At 36.6% G+C, this 21247-nt stretch overlaps 1 protein-coding gene across 2 annotated transcripts in view; it reads left to right on the top strand.

The window, feature by feature from the left end:
* Nucleotides 1–21247, top strand: part of LOC128992205 (uncharacterized) — a 110688-nt gene that overhangs the window by 77211 nt on the left and 12230 nt on the right. For both annotated transcript variants that reach the window (XM_054415790.1, XM_054415709.1), the window contains exon 2: nt 11145–11367. In XM_054415790.1, coding sequence (XP_054271765.1) covers nt 11146–11367 — 222 coding nt within the window. In that variant the 5' untranslated portion in view covers nt 11145. The remainder of the gene's footprint in view (nt 1–11144; nt 11368–21247) is intronic.

Below are 21247 nucleotides of genomic sequence, written 5' to 3' on the forward strand. Positions count from 1 at the left end.
TGAACTTTTGGAATATGCCGTTGATCTTGCAGTAAGCTCTGAATTCTTCACTTGTAAATATTGTAGCATTATCAGAAACGCATTCTTTCGGATACCCATGTGTAGCAAATATCTTGTTTAACAGATTGATTGTGTTTGAAGATGTGGGAGCTTCCTTCAACACTTCGATTTCAGCCCATTTGGATCTTGCGTCAATACAAACAAGAAAGTAGTGATTTTCATAAGGGCCGGCATAATCTATATGTATGCGGTCCCAGTTATTTTCAGGTAGGTTCCACGGATGTACTGACACTTTAGGTGGACTTGCTTTCACTAGGGCACAACTTTTACATCCTTTAACTAGTCTTTCAATTTCACCGTCAATTCCTGACCAGTAAACATAGCGTCGAGCGAGTTGCTTCATTTTGGTTATTCCCAGATGAGTTTCATGAAGTTCACTGAGTATTTTGGAGCGTAAAGATGTTGGAATTACAATTCTGTCTTTTCGAAACAATATACCGTCAAGTAGGGTGTATTCTGAGTCAGTAGAATTGTTTTTCAGGGTTTGAACTATTCCATTCATTTCATGGTCTTTTGCGGTTTCTTCTTTGATTGTCTTTGAAGTTATTTCACGGTTGGATACTTGAAAAAGTGATTGAGAATAAAGCTGGTTCACTTCTTCCCTGATTTCTTGATCTGTTGAACTACTGCATGTTTTGACTGGAGATCTTGATAAACAATCTACATTTTGATTGCTACTCCCCTTCTTGAATCGAACAATGTAATCAAATCCGGAGAGGAATGAAGCGTATCGCAGCAGGCGAGCTGACGTCATCTGTGGTAGAGCTTTATTTTGGTGAAAAATCCTTGTCAATGGTTCATTGTCTGTAACTAAAATGAACTTCTTGCCAAGTAGGTAGTTGTAGAAATGGTTCACACCAAAGATTATCGCCAATGCCTCTCGATCAAGTTGACTATAGTTCATTTCACTCGGATTCAAAGAACGAGACGCGTATGCTATCGGACGTTCTACTCCTTCGATTTCATGACTTAGTACAGCTGCGACACCTGTAGGACTAGCATCAGTTGTCAGGATGAGGTTTAGGTTAGGGTCGAATGGAATTATCACTCTGTCACTGCAGAGTTCCGATTTGAGTTTTAGAAATGCAGATTCACAAGTAGCTGTCCACATCCATGGTTCTGATTTCTTCAGTAGACATCTGAGTGGAAATGTCATTGTAGAAAAATCTGGTACAAATCTTGAGTAGTATGTAACCAAACCCAAAAATCTTTTGAGTTCCTCGATATTGTGTGGACGTGGCATATCTTGAATCGCTTGAAGTTTGGATGGAGACTTGCTGATTTTGTTATGTTGAACAACATGACCAAGGTATTCCACTTTTTCAGTCATAAAAGTGCATTTATTTCTGTTTACATGCAAGTTGTAGTCGGACAGTCGTTGAAGACATGCTTGTAGGTTTTGAAGGCACTCATCGAATGTGTTTCCATGAACAATGATATCGTCAAAATAGGCTTCTGTTTTCTTTAGTCCCATGAGGATTTGAGATATGATCCGATTGAATTCGGCTGGAGCAGTTTTTATTCCAAAACTGAGTCTGTGGATCCTGTATGTACCTCTGTGTGTCGAAATAGTTTGAATTTGACTACTATCTTCATCAACTTGCAGGTGTAAATAAGCTTTAAATAAATCAAGCTTACAAAAGTACATAGAGTTTCTCAGGCTGTTGAGCACGTCATCGATGCGACGTATTGGATGATTTGCTTGTACTAATCTGTCGTTAACCCCACACTTGTAGTCAACGCATAGGCGGATTCCGCCGTTAGGTTTGGGTATTACAACAAGAGGTGATCCCCAATCCGAAGTTGTGACTTTGGAAATTATTCCTTCAGCTTCAAGTGTATCTAGTTCCTTTTCAACTTGTTCTCGTAGTGCATATGGCACATCTCTTTCCCTCGTAAAGATCGGTTTTGCGCCTTCTCGAAGTTGCAGGGAGACTTTAAAGTTCGGAACGCATCCTACTTTTTCTTCAAAAATGGGAGCAAAATTACTTAAAATTTCGTTTATTGAATTTACACTGTGAATCGGAACGTGGTTTGAAGGTCTCTGAAACATTTCCTCATACACCTGTCGAAGCTCGATTTCTAACCCTCTAATCCATTGTCTACCTAACAAAGCGTCATGTCCTGCAGGTACGATGTGTAGTTCACCATCTATCTGTTTACCATTGTAAGATACAGGAACAGATACCTTCCCAACAGGTTTAATGATGTTACCTGTGTATGAACGAAAGCAAACATAAAGGCCAAGCTTGAGTTTCTTGAAATCACTTTCTGAAAGTAGGGAAAATTTTGCACCGGAATCGACTTCAAAACGTTGACTTTTGCCGTTTAATTCTACATCAATGAGGTATTTGTCGAGATCAGGAGTCATTTCAAAAAGGTCTACTACAGTACAATTCATGCTATGAATGCCGTATGTTGGGTCATGAAAAGGTTGATTGAACTGTTCACTATTAGTATCTGAATTTAAATACAGTTCAACTGAATCTACTTTTGAATTTTTGAGTAGTGATTGAATGCAAACTTTTGATAAATGACCTTTCCTTTTGCAGTTATTACACGAGAGCGTCTTATAATCTACTCTACAGTTACTTGCCTTGTGACTATTTCTACCACAACGCAAACATACGTTTTCAATTCCCAAGGCCTTGAAGTCGATGTACCTTTTTCGGGAGACAGATCTAGACGATCTAGACTTGTAGTTTTCAGGTGAAGATCTGTTGTTTGCATTTAATCTTCTGTTTCCTGGATCTTTCGAACGGTTTCTAGAAGTTCTGTAACTGCTGGAAATCACATTAGTAGATTCGGTAGAAGTAAAATTGTTAAAACTTGATGTCTGATTAGGTTTAGAAAGTTCTTTGCTGTCAAGTTTTGATGCCTCTAAAGCAATAGCCTTGTTGAGTATTTCGTCAAAACTAGAGAGATTTGATTGTAAAATCTGTTCTTTAAGCCAATCATCTCGAAGGCCACGGATGAACTGGGCTCGTAAAAATACATCAGAGATTGAATTTGTTTTCTCGCATTCACATTTAATTGTAAACTCACAATCGACCAAGTCTCGCTGAAGTGAGGCTACGAAATCTGATATTGATTGACCATTCTTTTGATAAATGTTCAAAAAGTAATGTTGAGAAACGACTACATTTTTCTTAGGAACAAGCAATTGAGTTAGAACTTTGACAAGATCATCGTAAGGTAAGTTTTTTATTGGTTTCTCTGGGCCTAGAAAAGCTGATAGGGCATTGTAATGTACTGACCCAATAGATACACATAAGAGTTGAGCAATACTTTCCTTTTGAGTCAGGCCTTTCAGAGTATAGTAATTTTCAAAACGTTCTAGATAATTACAAAACTTTTCACGTCTAAGTTCGAAATTTTCAAATGGAGCAATATTTGTAAGACTAACTGATACCTCCGACTTCTCATGCCTTGTGAAATGTGAGAATAATTGTTGAAACTGTTCTTGTTGTTGCTGTTGAAAAACTTGTAGGAATTCCTTGAATTGGTTAGCATCCATTGTGGTTCAGTCAAATGTGATGAAAGTAGTGAAGGTTGAATGATTGAAACAGATTGAATAATAATTACAGATTATTTGAACATGTAAAATGTCATCATTTCGGTTTTTACTCGTCGCCAAAAAGTGTTGTGACCGTACTATTAAAATACACGCACATTGTAACTTATATAACTTTATTTTTACAACATAGATGTTTTTGTAATGTAATGTTTTTAAAAGTAACAATAACAAGTGTTTTCTATTTAATATTTATCAACAGCTGACTATATAGAATAAAGATTATGACACTAAATAAAACAAACAATTTTGTATATTGAAGCATTGTTGTACAATTTAAGGTTACGGAGTAATTAAAAAAAACATACATTGTAACTTTCTATGTTATTCTTATGGAGAACAAGTAAACGTTGATTCGATCGCGTGTTTATGAATGGATGTGGATTAAATTTGTCAAATGTTTTTATTTCATTTTTTCTACCGATAAACTTTCTGTACTTCAACAAAAAAACTGCTTTCCTTTCCCTTTAGTGGCAAAAAAGTACTGTTTTAATGTGAGTTAAACTAATCTAAATAGTTGCAATCCATAGAGTGCATTCAATTATCTCAAAAAACTAAATTGTTGGTCTCCAAACAATGTGTTCACTATTAAATGAGCAAATTTCGGTCTTCGAAAAATTCTAAAGTTAAGAAAGAATTTAACAGTTTGGTTTCGTTAAAACTAATGTATTTTTTTAAGCTAGTTTCGTCAGTTGCTACAGTGAACAGTGAACTATTAATGGACGGTTTAGTTTACACCACTGTACCCGCAGTACAGTATTGTGTCACGTCTCCAGTGAGGTAATGTTAGCCATCTCCAGCTCCAGCATTAATGGACGGCTTAGTTTACACCACTGTACCCGCAGTACAGTATTTGTGTCACGTCTCCTGTGAGGTAATGTTAGCCTATCTCCAGCTCCAGCATTAATGGACGGCTTAGTTTACACCACTGTACCCGCAGTACAGTATTTGTGTCACGTCTCCAGTGAGGTAATGTTAGCCTATCTCCAGCTCCAGCATTAATGGACGGCTTAGTTTACACCACTGTACCCGCAGTACAGTATTTGTGTCACGTCTCCAGTGAGGTAATGTAAGCCTATCTCCAGCTCCAGCATTAATGGACGGCTTAGTTTACACCACTGTACCCGCAGTACAGTATTTGTGTCACGTCTCCTGTGAGGTAATGTTAGCCTATCTCCAGCTCCAGCATTAATGGACGGTTTAGTTTACACCACTGTACCCGCAGTACAGTATTTGTGTCACGTCTCCTGTGAGGTAATGTTAGCCTATCTCCAGCTCCAGCATTAATGGACGGTTTAGTTTACACCACTGTACCCGCAGTACAGTATTTGTGTCACGTCTCCTGTGAGGTAATGTTAGCCTATCTCCAGCTCCAGCATTAATGGACGGCTTAGTTTACACCACTGTACCCGTAGTACAGTATTTGTGTCACGTCTCCAGTAAGGTAATGTTAGCCTATCTCCAGCTCCAGCATTAATGGACGGCTTAGTTTACACCACTGTACCCGCAGTACAGTATTTGTGTCACGTCTCCTGTGAGGTAATGTTAGCCTATCTCCAGCTCCAGCATTAATGGACGGCTTAGTTTACACCACTGTACCCGCAGTACAGTATTTGTGTCACGTCTCCAGTGAGGTAATGTTAGCCTATCTCCAGCTCCAGCATTAATGGACGGCTTAGTTTACACCACTGTACCCGCAGTACAGTATTTGTGTCACGTCTCCTGTGAGGTAATGTTAGCCTATCTCCAGCTCCAGCATTAATGGACGGCTTAGTTTACACCACTGTACCCGCAGTACAGTATTTGTGTCACGTCTCCTGTGAGGTAATGTTAGCCTATCTCCAGCTCCAGCATTAATGGACGGCTTAGTTTACACCACTGTACCCGCAGTACAGTATTTGTGTCACGTCTCCAGTGAGGTAATGTTAGCCTATCTCCAGCTCCAGCATCCTGTTGTCCACACTCTGACTCTTGTCTCAACCTTCACAGCAATAATCACCGCAGTTCCGAGAGGTGTGGAGGAAACCTTCGTCCTACCTCTACTCTACTCTCCTTGAAGCTCAAGGCAAGAGCAAATTGGTGGATTCGGATAGGCATATGCGTTAAAATTTACAGTCTAGATAAGTTTTTGATAATGGCTAAAGGAGATACTTGAATTTCTTCATGCTAATTTTCCAGTATGCCATTCATGAAGACATTCAATCATATTAGGTTATGTAAGGAAATTTGAATATGAAATGTATTCAAAGAAAATTTGAAAGATTAATTCCGTGTTAAAAACTTATGATACAGTACCCCATAATACACGATGCTAAGGATAATTTTAAAGTGGCAAAACTCCTAAAATACGAGTCGGTGTAAACGAAAGGAACCATAAATAGTTTAAATCTATTGTTTCAGTAAGATCCATGCTTAACTTTCCTTGCATGTTGGTCAAAGTAATTGATGTTTTTTGCTTATACCTTCTCAACGCGTGTTAGCCTAAATCACCATTTTATTAATATTTTATTTAAAGATAGTATTTTCAGGTAACTTGACTCATGAATAATTACCGCCCATGTACATAAGATTCGTGTATTAAATATTTAACCTATCCACGAATTATATTTTACGATTTTTCAAGTCTTTACCTCTCTTGTGTTCCCGTGTTTTCTTGTTATCTTGACCACGATCACCGCCCAAGGCGTAGAGTAACTTGTTTGTGTTTGCCATATGAGACATTTTGCAACATCAACCACTTTCCTTTATCTGCCGATTGAATTAAACATCTTCATCATACTTTCACTGGCCTGTCTGCTCTGTGGCATAATTTTCTTAACAATCAATACAGTAGTTGATTGTTAATTTTTGCCTTATTCGCAAATTAGTTGTACAATCATACCATCACACAATGCACCACAGTTAGTGTTAATTTTGCTATTGGTGTGTTGATCTACGTCATAGATTTAATCACTGAACAAAGGTCAATGGCACCATAACATAGGTGATTCGGTGGCTCAGTTGGTAGCGTTACGGACTTTAGGTAGCGTCGGGCCCAAGGCAGCGATGTCGTGGGTTTAGATCCCGGTCACTGCCGCAAACATTTTATCAGTACAGTTCACCTTCGTACTGTACCGGCTCACCCCTTGCTTTGCTGGATACGTTCCACACACAGATCTGTAGTATATGTGGACGGGCAAATGCAAGGTTAAAAGAGACCGCCAACCTCTTAAAAAAAATTTGGAATTACCAAAGTTCAGTACGATGTGTACACTGTAGAGTGTCCGGTGAACGAACCGTGTACCGTGTAAGGCCTACCTGACACCGAACGGAACGCTTCTGATCCGCAGGAAACGCGCGATTAGATTTTCCCGCACGTCTCTCTCTCTCTCTCTCTCTCTCTCCCGGTCAACGTACCTCGTGGTTTTTGTGATCCTCAGTCTACTGAATCTAAACCACATACTGTGTTGTTGGGTGGATGTCACTCGAGTTTGTTGGACTGCGAAGTGGACTTTGGGATTAAAAGTGAGATTCACCAACGCGAGTGATCATTTTTAATAAATTCCACATCAATTTCATCGAGAACAATTGATTTCCCCTCGCTAATAGTGCAATCATCATATATATATATATATATATATATATATATATATATATATATATATATACAGGGTGTCCATAAAAAACGTTTCAGGACTTTGTGAAATGAATCCCCATACTAAAAGGAAGAAAAAAGTTCATGGGAAGGTATGTCCTAAAATCCATATTTACCCAGATATCCGCCATTTTGTTTTTTATACAAAAATATTTTTTTCTGTGGAGTTTTTTATTCGATGATTATTAAACTTGGTAAAAATGTTACCATACACAAGACCTATAATAGAAAAAATAATAAAGTTGTTCCGATTGTAAATTTCAAAATGGCGGCCGTTTGAACTTTTCTAACTTAAATAACTCGAAAATGGCTAATTCTATGAAAAAATGTCAAGAATACTTTTTTTTAGCATTTTTAATTTCCTATCAAACGATACCAAGATCAAAAAGATCGGACAAAAGATGACTGAAATATAACGGTTTTTGTGTAAAAATAAGGCAACAATTAAGGGTTCCCCGACTAACTTTGCCTTATTTTTACACAAAAACCGTTATATTTCAGTTATCTTTTGTCCGATCTTTTTGATCTTGGTATCGTTTGATAGGAAATTAAAAATGCTAAAAAAAGTACTCTTGACATTTTTTCATAGAATTAGCCGTTTTCGAGTTATTTGAGTTAGAAAAATTCAAATGGCCACCATTTTGAAATTTACAATCGGAACAACTTTATTATTTTTTCTATTATAGGTCTTGTGTATGGTAACATTTTTAACAAGTTTCATAATCATTGAATAAAAAACGTCACAGAAAAAAATATTTTTGTATAAAAAACAAAATGGCGGATATCTGGGTAAATATGGATTTTAGGACATACATTCCCATAAACTTTTTTCTTCCTTTTAGTGTGGGGATTCATTTCCCAAAGTCCTGAAACGTTTTTTATGGACACCCTGTATATATATGTATATCATCATAATAGTGCGGATTGAAATGCAGTTGCAATGCAATGTACAAAAATGTTTAAACTGCTGTATTAAATACACACTTTTAAAATTAGATTTATTTTATTTAACAATTATTATGCTCATAGATGTGGAAAAAGAGATTGAAAACCTCAAAGCTGCAAAAATTTCTAAGCCTCGAAATGAGGACATAGCCTATACAAATATTTTTCAATACGAGTTAACCTGTTGATCGATAAATATATTGACTGGAAACTATTCTGATTCAGTTAGAAAAGCAAAACAATAAATCTATTTATTTTTTAAAATAGGTATTATAACTCTCACGGCCTCTTGTTTTTAGCTCATGACAGATAAGAGTACAGTAATGAGTTTTAAGATCAGGAATTTAGTCAGTATAGCCTGTACAACTGCGAGTACCACTTTTTACCTTAGAACAGTGGCACAAACAAGCGTAAACAGTAACAGTGCCGTAGTAACTTCTATAAATAGCGGATCTATTTTACTCATTGACATACTTCATTAAATCTTAACTGTTGACAGAACAAAACAGTTTGATTGATTAATCTGACACTATCAATAACTTATCGTGGTTTTGACAGTTGATTAAAGTAATTATTTACGATTGCGAATGCTTCTAAGTTTACTTTCCAATGAAAATACGTAATTGATTTACTTGCTGCATTTCGTTTGATTAATAAATAGCCTAGTTTCCATACATGTGTGGAATGTGCTAATTTATGTATTTCTTTTCACCCCTCGTAAAAAATAATGAGGACATCGGAAGAACATTATTCTCCCTTCTGTAGGTTTGCCGAAGAAATCTGTTCCGTATTATACCATACGGATTGTACCACGTACAATAAACAATAACAATAACAATAATAATAACAGTAACGGTATGGTGTCCATGTGTTAAAACATATTTGTGCTCATCATCGTAGTATGGTTGTACATTGTAAATTTCTCGACTAATTGAAACGTGAGGAAAATTCTTAAGACAATTCTTAGAGAATTCTTAAGGAACTTAACAAAACCTTGAACAAGTTTTAAACAACTAGGCCTACATAATCTATGAAGATTCCTGATGATACTCAAGCCATTGTCGTGACGAACTCAGCTTTTCTGTCCGAGTAAACTACAATGTACACTGTTCGGATGTGTATTGCTATACAGGCAATGTCCATATGTGGTTTGAGGAAAATCGGATGTAGAAAACGCGGCTAGCGGCTAGTTAGCAAAAGCAAGGTTGTAGGGTGGCAATGACCCACAGAATCGCGGCTAGCTACTCAGCCGCTGGTTGCTCAACTTCGACGGGTGCAATCAGTTGCGTGACGTCACTTCTCACTTCTATACCATCTAGCCACCAGCCACCAGCCTCCACAGTAAGCATCTAGGTGGTTCTTAATCTTAAGTGGCTAAGAAACGGTGTCTGTTTAATAGACAGCGTCAGCATCAAAAATACTTAACATTTAGTAAACATTAAATAGTAGGCTAAGCTCTTTGTCATATCCTTGGTCGATTTTATAATAATGACCTTGGAAGCATGAACTCACTATAACTTTAAAGGGCATTAAAAATAATTCAAGTATTTTCGTGTTCGGTGGTACCTAAAAAGGAGCATACTTAACGTAAAGATACATTAAAATAGCCTTTCTTAGAGTGCCTCTACCGCTATGCTATGGCATAACTTACCAGTATCTATGAATCGGAGCCATCCAGTCATGTTATACTGGCTGGATCTGGCAAACAACAATACCTATACTTTTTATGTTGCAGGATGGTGTTGATTCTACCGGAGCACTCTCAGCGCCCCTCCCTACTGCTACAGCATGATATTGCCTTTGCTACAGCATGATATTGCCTTTTATTGAAGCCATCCAGTCATGTTATACTGGCTGGATCTGGCAAACAACAATACCTACCTATACATTTCATGTTGCAGGATGGTGTTGATTCTACCGTAGCACTCTCAGCGCCCCTCCCTACTGCTACAGCATGATATTGCCTTTTATTGAAGCCATCCAGCCATGTTATACTGGCTGGATCTGGCAAACAACAATACCTACCTATACATTTCATGTTGCAGGATGGTGTTGATTCTACCGTAGCACTCTCAGCGCCCCTCCCTACTGCTACAGCATGATATTGCCTTTTATTGAAGCCATCCAGCCATGTTATACTGGCTGGATCTGGCAAACAACAATACCTATACATTTCATGTTGCAGGATGGTGTTGATTATACCGGAGCACTCTCAGCGCCCCTCCCCACTGCTAAAGCATGATATTAAGCCATCCAGCCATGTTATACTGGCTGGATCTGGCAAACAACAATACCTATACATTTCATGTTGCAGGATGGTGTTGATTCTACCGGAGCACTCTCAGCGCCCCTCCCCACTGCTAAAGCATGATATTAAGCCATCCAGCCATGTTATACTGGCTGGATCTGGCAAACAACAATACCTATACATTTCATGTTGCAGGATGGTGTTAATTCTACCGTAGCACTCTCAGCGCCCCTCCCTACTGCTACAGCATGATGCCATGTTATACTGGCTGGATCTGGCAAACAACAATACCTATACATTTCATGTTGCAGGATGGTGTTAATTCTACCGTAGCACTCTCAGCGCCCCTCCCTACTGCTACAGCATGATGCCATGTTATACTGGCTGGATCTGGCAAACAACAATACCTATACATTTCATGTTGCAGGATGGTGTTAATTCTACCGTAGCACTCTCAGCGCCCCTCCCTACTGCTACAGCATGATGCCATGTTATACTGGCTGGATCTGGCAAATAACAATACCTATACATTTCATGTTGCAGGATGGTGTTGATTCTACCGGAGCACTCTCAGCGCCCCTCCCTACTGCTACAACATGATATTGCCTTCTATTGAAGCCATCCAGCCATGTTATACTGGCTGGATCTGGCAAACAACAATACCTATACATATCATGTTGCAGGATGGTGTTGATTCTACCGGAGCACTCTCAGCGCCCCTACCGCTATGGCATGACTCTGCTGTGCATCGGAGCCATGTTCAACTGGCTGGGTCTAGCAGATAACAATGCTGAGCCTGTCAGATACATCGGTGTCACTCTCATAGCCGCTGGGGCGATGCTCATCTGTCTGGCGATGTGCTTCTGGATGAAGGCCACGCACGACCCCCAGGTGGCAGCTCTGCAGGTCAGTTTATTCATAGACAAGCTCTTGAGACCGTTACCTTTACACCCTTGACCATAAAGTTAAATATTCATGTATAAAGTTAAATATTAGGATACATCTCTCTCATATCGCAGAACGTGACACTGCACATAATATGGCCGTTTACCTCATACAAAGTGTGTGGTGCGTATTGAACTTCACCATGGTCATTTGAATTTGTAATTTTTTATGATTATATTTAATATAATATATTATTTTTTTATATATAATATATAGTTTTCTCTCTCGTAATATCGTTTCTTTGTGTAACATCATTCATTTCTCCCTCCTTTTATTTTGACTTGTTTCATTTACCTTTTCCTTTAGTGTGAATTTAATAAACCCTTTTTAATTTGACTCTAAATTCTGTGTACTGTGAGAACATTTGGACATTCATGAAACATATCTTCTCAACTAGAGACAACATTCGACCAGATCTTCTTTCAAGACCTTATTAACGTCAAAGTGGTAACATAACTATAGTTCAGTGTTAAAAATTAAACCAAAGTCCATAATTATTTTCTGTTGTCAAAATTAAATTAATAACCCAGATACAGTCCACTTTATTATTTCTACAATAACCTTTTGATTACGCTACATCTTTGGTATCAGAAACAAGAGAAAACATAACACTAATTGAATCCATAACAGACAAATTGAAAGAAAATAATTCAATCATAACTAAAGCTGATAAAAGTAATTCAGTTGTTATAATATCTCAAAATGAATACATCAACAAAGTTAAAACTTTCATAGAAAACAATGAATATAAAATTTCAACGAAAGACCCAACAGATGAATTTTCAAAAGCAATAAATGATACTATAACGAAATGCAAAAGTATCAATAAGAAAGATAAACTCCTATTAAAAGCAACAAATTCAAAAGCACCAAATTTAAGAGGACAGCCCAAAACCCACAAAAAAGACATACCAATTCGACCTCTAGTAAACTTCATAAATTCACCTTCATACAAACTATCAAAATACTTAAACAACAAAATCAAAAATAATATAAATTTAGAATCTGATTCTTCTTTGAAAAACACCCAAGATCTTATCAACAAAATTAAAGATATAGATATTCCTAGCGATGTTTTACTCTTATCTTTCGGTGTAAACAATATATATACGAATATTCCAACCAAAGAAACATTATCTATATTAAAAAGAAACCTAATAAACCACAACAAATTGAAAATAAATGAAATAAATGATATTATCGAACTTACAGAGGTTAAACTGTTAAGCAAAATTACTTTAGTTATGATTCGTCTTTCTATCTTCAAGAAGATGGTCTACCAATGGGTTCTCCCCTTTCAGGACTTTTATCAGAAGTCTTTATGACAGAAATGGAAAAATCCAAAATTATTAATGACACAAATCCATTCATAAACAACATTGTTTATTGGTACAGATATGTAGATGACATTTTATGCTTATTTAAAGGAAATGACAATGAATCTGAACAATTATTAACGTATCTCAACAATATTAATAAGAAAATTAAATTCACCAAAGAAACCCAACAAAAAGAAATCAATTTCCTAGATCTAACAATTTCCATCCAAAACAACAAACATTCTTTTAACATATTCAGAAAACCCACAACTACAGACATAATAATTCCAAAAAATTCGAATCATCCATGGACACACAAAATTGCAACTTTTCATTCATTAATACACAGATTAGTCAACGTTCCTTTAAATAAAGAAAACTACAAGAAAGAAGTCGACACTATAAAATATCTAGCTGAAAAAAATGGATATAGAAGCAAAATGATTGATAATATGATCAAGAAGAAAATTAAGAAAAGAAATGAATTAAAATCAAACTTAGAAAACAATTCGAAACACAAAGAAGAAAAGAAATTCGTGTGCGTCCCATACAACAACAATTTTAACAAAGCAATCAGGAAAACATTCAAACATACCCCAGTAAAATTAAACTACAGAACAAAAAATAACATTTTTAAAAATCATACACAATAAAACCAACAATCCTATAACAAACAATACAGCAAACATATACAATGCATCTGGTATCTACAAAATTAAATGTTCTGACTGTGGCAACTACTACATTGGACAAACCTATCGAAATTTTAAAGTTAGATTCAACGAACATATACAGGCATATAAATCGAAGAACAAAACATCAATGAAATCAAATTTTGCTGATCATTTACTAAAATCCAAACATAAGTTTACTAAGATCGAAGAAAACTTAACAATATTAGAAATTGAAAAAGACAGAGAAAAATTGAATGTAAAAGAAGAAATTAATATTTATATGAACTACAAAAATAACAAATAAAATATTTTAAATACAATGATTCCAAAATTGAATAATCCAATATATGAAACAATAGCAAAATTGAGAAAATATTAATGAAAATAAGTACAACACATCATATAGTATATAAATTAATCAATGAAGACAAAATTATGTTACAAGTTTATTTATTTATTTACATATCTTATTTTGATTTTTGTTTACTTTGAAAATGGCCTTAGAGCCGAAACTATAGTTCTACTATATTACTGACTATAGTCAGTAAATATTTTAATAAATAATTTTACTTGGGTACTAAGTTTATTAATGTTTAATCTTTGTTTATATATAGTAGCCCTATTTTTCTATTTTTCATCTAATATATAAAATTCTCGTGTCACAGTGTTTGTCTGCAAACTCCTCCGGAACGACTTCACTGATCGTTATGAAATTTGGTGTGTAAATTCTGTAGGTATGCGAATCGGACGTAAACTATTTCCCGTTTCGATAAACATGCTACCCGTAGGTTATATAGAATAAACTGCCCCTCGCCTTCATTCATCGTTCTTCTCGTGAAGTTGCTAGAACATATCAAATGCTAATTGTCAGAAATATAAAGATGTGCCTTGCTTGTGTCGTGTTATGTGTGTTGGCTAAAAAACCCTGAATGAATAACTAGGTGGCATTCGCAGACGCGTCTACAGCATTGAGCGGAGTCATCAGGGCATCACAGCCATTGATCTTCACCATCAAGCTTCAAAATCATGTTTATGCAAAGTAGCTAATTGCTGTATTTACTCACTTTGCTACATTCTAATTTTTTGCCTCACTCAACTATTTCCTACAGTCACCTGACAAAGTAGGTTTCCTTGCACTGATACAGAAAGTTGCTAATTGCTGCATTTACTTACTTTTGCCGCACTCCAGTATTCCAACCAAACAACACAAAACAGCGTGCTTTTATTAGGCAAGTATTCCGTGTACGCTTGAAAATAAGTTGGCAACACTTAAAGATACTACAACTACGATCAGCTGTTGCAGTGTTTCCCATTACGTTCAACGTTTGGATTTAGCCTATAACCTTTACATGATTAAGCCTAATATCCTTGATAAAATTTACAGTACAATAATTCCTTTAAGTCAACAGCTAATCTTATGCTTTATAGCAAATTTCCCTAGAGGGAAATTACCGTAGCTGTAGCTACGGAAATTAGCCGTAATAGCTACGGAAATTAGCCGTAGCTATTACCGTAGCTGGCACGGTAAGACTTGGAGCCGGGACCGATATGCTTTTTTCATTTTGGTTCCCTTAGAGGCCAAAAGCACTATTCGTTGAAATTTTTATTTTGTGGTTCAGAAATTTGGGCCCTGGCCAAAGAACCGAAAACCCTTATTGGATTTGAGAATAAAGTTCAGTGAAAATATACGGGCCTTTTCAAGATAATGGAGGTTGAGATACGAAAGGTCAGAGAGCTAAGAGGAATGTTGTGAACATATTAGAACACAGCCATTCCCGATGTGTCAAAAGTAAAGTACGATTGTAAAGTTAAGAACTGAATAGTATCCTATCCTATTCTCATAGACAGTTGTTAAAATATTATTTTATCACTGTAGAGCAAAGTATTCAGTGCATTGAGTTTTTCTTTTTTTCTTTTAGAAAAAGAAAGCTGTACAAGGATCTTGTTTTCGAATTTCATTGAATTCATATATTTGTAGTTTATTCCTCTCCCTTTCATTGTTGCTGTACATCCAAATTATTGCAAATAAATCTAATAGTACATGATAAAATCCCATAGATAAGTGTGGTCCTTGTATGATCTGGTTCAAGAAGTTGCTTAGCCACCGGGCACGGTAGACTTCCTGGCAGACATGAGTTCTAGTCATAAACCTTGGATCATGCTGTGGCCACTGGCCTTGACTCCCACTGCTTGGTGAATCTGATACTTACATAACAAACCACACAAACCTATGTATGTACCTAATGCAATTCTGTACTATGTGTAAGTTTTATTGCTTACTTGGCAACAGTTTGAGTTAATTGTCTTGAAGCTTTTGTTTGCAAAGTTTATGAACTGCTAAATAATTAAATGGAATAAAGCTCAGAGAAGGTTCTTTGGACAAAGATATAAAATTTTTGAACTTTTGCTCTTTACTGTAAATTTTAATAATTTTTTCAAAGATCGTGTATTGCCACTCATTTTCAGCGCGCACTTTTGTTGCAACATAATATAGAGATGATAATGCAATGGTGGTGGCGTTGAGAAATTATACGTCTTCAATTTCAACTAGCTGGCATGCACATTTATCCCGACTGATAAATATATGTAGGCTAAATGCGACCTCGTGTTGGCCGTTTAGTTCAACTTATATTTACGTATATTTACAATATTTATATTTACGGAAAATAAACCTATGATGTTGATCTGGGATGATGATGGTGTAGATAATCTAGAATAATAAACAAAGCCAGTGTCAGTAAACCGATTCATTGATCATCTCCTCAATTATAATCGCTATATTATCGAGAATGCAAGTACAGTAAGTGGGATACGTGTATCAAAACTGCAAATTGTGATAAGAAAAAACCTTTTGGTATGAATATAGGTTATGGTCCAACCATTAAAATAAGATGGGGAGGCATTGCCTAAAGTTGTTATAATCCAAAATGGCGTGTATTTTTCAAAATGGCTGCCTGTATTTAGTTTTTACTCATTTATTTATTCACTGATAAAAGCTTAAAAATGGCATTAACACTCTTAACTATTAATTGGTATCATCTTAATCGGGAGATTCCGGCCTTTAATTTAATACCAAGTTTCAAATATATTACAATTATATCATCTCTATAGTCTAAGGCTGAAAATGTACTAGTTTTAAGCCAATTCTGGAGGTCACCAAAATGCAAAAGATATTTGCCTACATCCATTGAGCCATAAGGGAAATAAACATAATGCGAAATCACTGGAAAGAGTGTTTCTTCTTCTTCTTTCAGAAATTCTTTTCTCCGCGACATATTCTTTATTTTCAGATTCGAGTGAATGCAGATTGAATTCTAAAAATAGCAAAGCGGTTACACGGGACCATATTTGTATACTGTGTCAAAAGACATATAATGATAGTTTGCTTTGTTCTGCAAATAATAAAAATGTAAATGCTCGTAACACCGGATATGTGACGTTTGCGAAAAACTTACATAACTTTGATGATATAAATGGTTTACCCAAGAATAAAGGTAATAATAGATAAATAGGTTACAAGAATAAAAAAATTGAACAATAACAATGGTGTTGCCAGAAACATTCTGCAAGTTATGAAATAAAGTGTATTTTTTATTTAGGGATATACATTTTCTGTAAATAAATTTACGTTTAATATACTATTACTTTACTTACTTACTTACGTTATACAAAAACTTAAAAATTGATAAGAAACACAATTTTGCATGATGTATATCAAAATAAAATATATCAAACCGAAATTACGGGCAGCCATTTTGAAGATTTTCCGCGATTTTGGGTTATAGCAACTTTGGTCGTTGCCTCCCCATCTTATTTTCATTACCTAACCTTAAACTTCATTCCCACCAAAGGTCATACTCTTATCACAATTTGCAGTTTTCTTATGGCATTTTTACTTTAGCTCCCCCATTTATGGTCAGTTGCATACGGTAATTTCTCTAATCAGCTGTTTACCATGTTCGTCTGGCGTCAGCTGGTTCGTGGACGTTTACCCTTCGCGTTCCTCTCCATATTTACAAACCCTGTCGGCTTTCTGCTACCGGAAACAGCAGGCTCTTAGATTTTCATTGTTTATTTAATTGAGGTTACATAGTAGGTACGTGTTTAAACGCCTTGACCTAGTTCCCTTGAGGTAGAATGTTTTTATCTCTGTAGATTATGGTTGTTTTGTGTAAATTATATCCTTAAAAGGTTGTATAAGCTACACGACACACTTTAAACAATAGTTTAAGGCCTATTTAATTAAATGTACCGTATGTACCTATTCTTGAATATGTTTGTAAACTAGCGTAAGAATTAATTACTCTTGATAATATTATCAAACAAATTCACATTGTTGTGTATTCACTTTGTAGCTCCGAGCCTAATTTCAAATTAGGCTCGGAGCTACAAAGTGAATACACAACAATAATATCTATGAAGGTCTTTATAGGTAGGCTATCAGAGGATGAGAATTATAAAATACTACCCTGAACACGTCATAATTGATTACATTCCTTCGTGTGTTATTGAGCCAGAGACCCAATTCTACGAATTATAACCTGAGTATGAGTGTACATTGGAGTGATATGCCTGAAAAACTAATATAAATAAAATCGCATTACTGTATAGTCAACAGACAATACCAAAATAACAACATCAGCAAGAAAACAGCATACCAACAGAAATATTTTGCAAAATGGCTGTCTAACATTTTAGATTTTAATATATACTAGCTGTACCCACGGGCTTTGCCCCGTTTTACTTCATAAGTGAGCTCGTTCGCATGGCTCAATCACGTCCTGATTGAAGTTCGTTCGCTACGCTCACTCACCTTTAGGTTGGAGCTCGTTCGCTGCGCTCACTTGCCTTCAGGTTAGCTCGTGCGCTACGCTCACTCGCCTTTTGGTTGCAAAAATAAGCTGTCGTCATAAATTTAAAAATGATAATAAAAGTGCTGCACCCTGTTGGTAATCCTTGTAACCTTAATGCTATTGAACATCATAGAACAGAACCAACTTGTTTAATTGAAACAGCTGTTAAGATTCATTAATTCCATTTAAATATGAGTACTCATAAGGTTAGCATGGGAAACTCCAGAGCCACTTGGGTGGAGCCCGAGAGTCCGATTAGAATAAAAACAGCTTAGTTCTCCTATTTAATGCCTAAAGAATCAGTGTACCAAATTTCAGCCTCCTAGGTAAATGGGAAGTGGGAGAATTAGTGATGAGTGAGTGAATCAGTGAGGGCTTTGCCTTTTATATATATATATTACCGTCGACGGCATTAAAGGTCATTGTAGTCCAGACGTTCTAATTCATATACATAACAATTAAAACACTACAACAACCATTTCTAATCTCACAGTGCACTAGATATTTAAATTACCACCACTTCGGTATTTGAAAAGATATTTTGAGATAGTAAATAACTCTTCAGCAGCTGTTAGAGATTAACGAAACCAAGATGGCCGTTGGTTTTCATGGACTCCTTTGGAAAACAATTGAAAACTACAATAGTTATTTGTGTAACTAGTGGGCGAAGTGGCACTTTGCTGTACACGAGAGTAATGTTTACGCACGAGTCGTAGGCGAGTGTGGAAAGTTTCTCGAGTGCAGCAAAGGCAGTTTGCACTCGGGTTACACATTATTTTTTCCTACAATTACTATAAATCATATAAATAATCAAGTCTTTCAAACACTGTACAACACGTTTTTAGGTTAGGTGAAATCCAAACATTGAACGAAATGGAAAACACTGCACCAGCTGATCGAAGTCGTAATATCTTTTGTGTCGCCAACGTTTTTTCAAGCTTAGGGCCATGTCATACGAGCGCTTTTGCCGTCGCGCTGATGCCGTCGCTCCACCCCGGCAATGGGGTTCTTAGGAGCATGTCATACGGACGCTAATGCCGTCGGCGAGTCCGCGTTAGCCGGACGCTGAGCGCTGCCAACGCGGACGGTCGCGTTAGCGACGCGGCGCACGTAACGCGGGACCCTGTCATCATTACGATAATTGATACGATGTTTAATACGGAAAAATGTCTTTATTTAGTTGAAAAACTGCCACCTCGGTACGATGTAAAGTCGAGTGATTACAGCATCAGGCAACTGAAGGCACAATGCTGGAACGAAGTTGGGGAGGCCATGCACGAAAAATGGAATCAGATGACAGCTGTTGAAAAAGAGTTTTTCACCACACTATGATGTTTTTGGCTGTATTATATACGTTAATCGGTGGCTGAAAGTTACGTTTTGCTGACCATGCCAGCTGTCATCGTAATATGGGGACCGAGCATGTTTTTACAGCCCGGAACCGCAAAATCAGCTGTCCGCTTACTTACTTAAAACATTAATGCATTTTAAATACTCAATCAAAATCCATAGCATTGCAATAGAATTGTGTTATTGTCACCGTTGCCTAGCAACTATTTATTTTTATTTTTGCTGATTCCTCAAATTATTTCTTCACATAGCCATAAAGTTGTAGTGTTGTTGACTATCAGTGTGCATTATTGTTGTGGTGAATATAGTGGTAATAGGGTATAGTGTGGTGAAAAATAGCGTTCGTACCACGGACCGAAATGGTTTTCCAGCTACTATCTCAAGCCGGCAAAACCTCATTTTCGGCCCTAGGTACGAAATATACTATTTCTTGTTTTATATTTAAATAAAAATAATGCTGTTCCTTTGATTTCTGTCATAAACTCTAAATATTGTTTTTGTGTATTTTTTTTTAATAATTTGATGAAGCGAAGCATATAATGACAATAATACTCTTCATATGTATCTAAAATGTGCAAAAAGCTGATACAACCTAACTGGATGGTGTCCATCTTGGTAAAACATAATTGCCGTGACGGCAAATGCGCCCGGAAGACGCTACGTATGACAGGCACCTGGCGTTGGCGGGACGGCATCAACGCGACGCATTTGCCGTCACGTATGACATGTACTTTTTCCGGCGCTATCTCGACGGCATCTGCGCGACGGCAATAGCGCTCGTATGACATGGCCCTTACACGTATTACGTGCCTAATAAAAGCACGCTGTTTTGTGTTGTTTGGTTGAAATACTGGTGTGCGGCAAAAGTAAGTAAATGCAGCAATTTGCTGCTTTCTGTAGGTACTATAATCAGTGCAAGGAAGCCCACTTTGTCAGGTGACTGTAAGAAAACATTATTATATTGTAGAATACACTGACATACACATATACACGTTCTTCTTGATGATACAACTATTTGCCCTTCCCCAGGTGTAAAGTTCCTTGGTTTTTGGCGATAACTTCAAATTTCACAATCATATCGATCACGTTTCAAACAAGATATCTGTAGGAATTTTCATGTTCCGCACTCTTAAACATACAGTTTCGTCTGAGGTTCTCTTGACAGCCTACTATGGACTTGTATATCTTTATCTGACATATGTTGTACCTGTCTGGGGGTGTGAAAGCCAAAGGACTCAGTTCATATTTATACTTAAAAAAGGCTCTCCGAACTGTTCCCCTTCACCGTCGCCAATCCTGCAAAGAAGTCTTCAGATCTCATAAAGTTCTAACTTTCACGTCCATTTACATTTTAGAAACATTATCATTTATTAAGAAACCCCAATCATCGTATAGCTCTCCAAGCATCCATAGTTATCATCTCCGCAACAATTTCAATCCTTCAGTAGGCACCACAACACTCAACCTCAACCACTTTGTTTCAGAAAAACTTCCACTTCGATGCAGTAAAAATTTTTAATGACCTCCCTCTCTTTTTGAAAGCCGAACAGGACATAGGAAAATCCAGGAAATGTCTTAAGTCCATCTTGGTAAATAAGATCTGCTACAGCGTCCGGAATTTGTTGGTAGTCATGGTTAAACATCA

Source organism: Macrosteles quadrilineatus, unplaced genomic scaffold, assembly GCF_028750875.1.
Source record: "Macrosteles quadrilineatus isolate MER2022 unplaced genomic scaffold, UCM_ALF_1.0 Scaffold_1__1_contigs__length_201487025, whole genome shotgun sequence".
In the NCBI taxonomy this organism is placed as follows: domain Eukaryota; kingdom Metazoa; phylum Arthropoda; class Insecta; order Hemiptera; family Cicadellidae; genus Macrosteles; species Macrosteles quadrilineatus.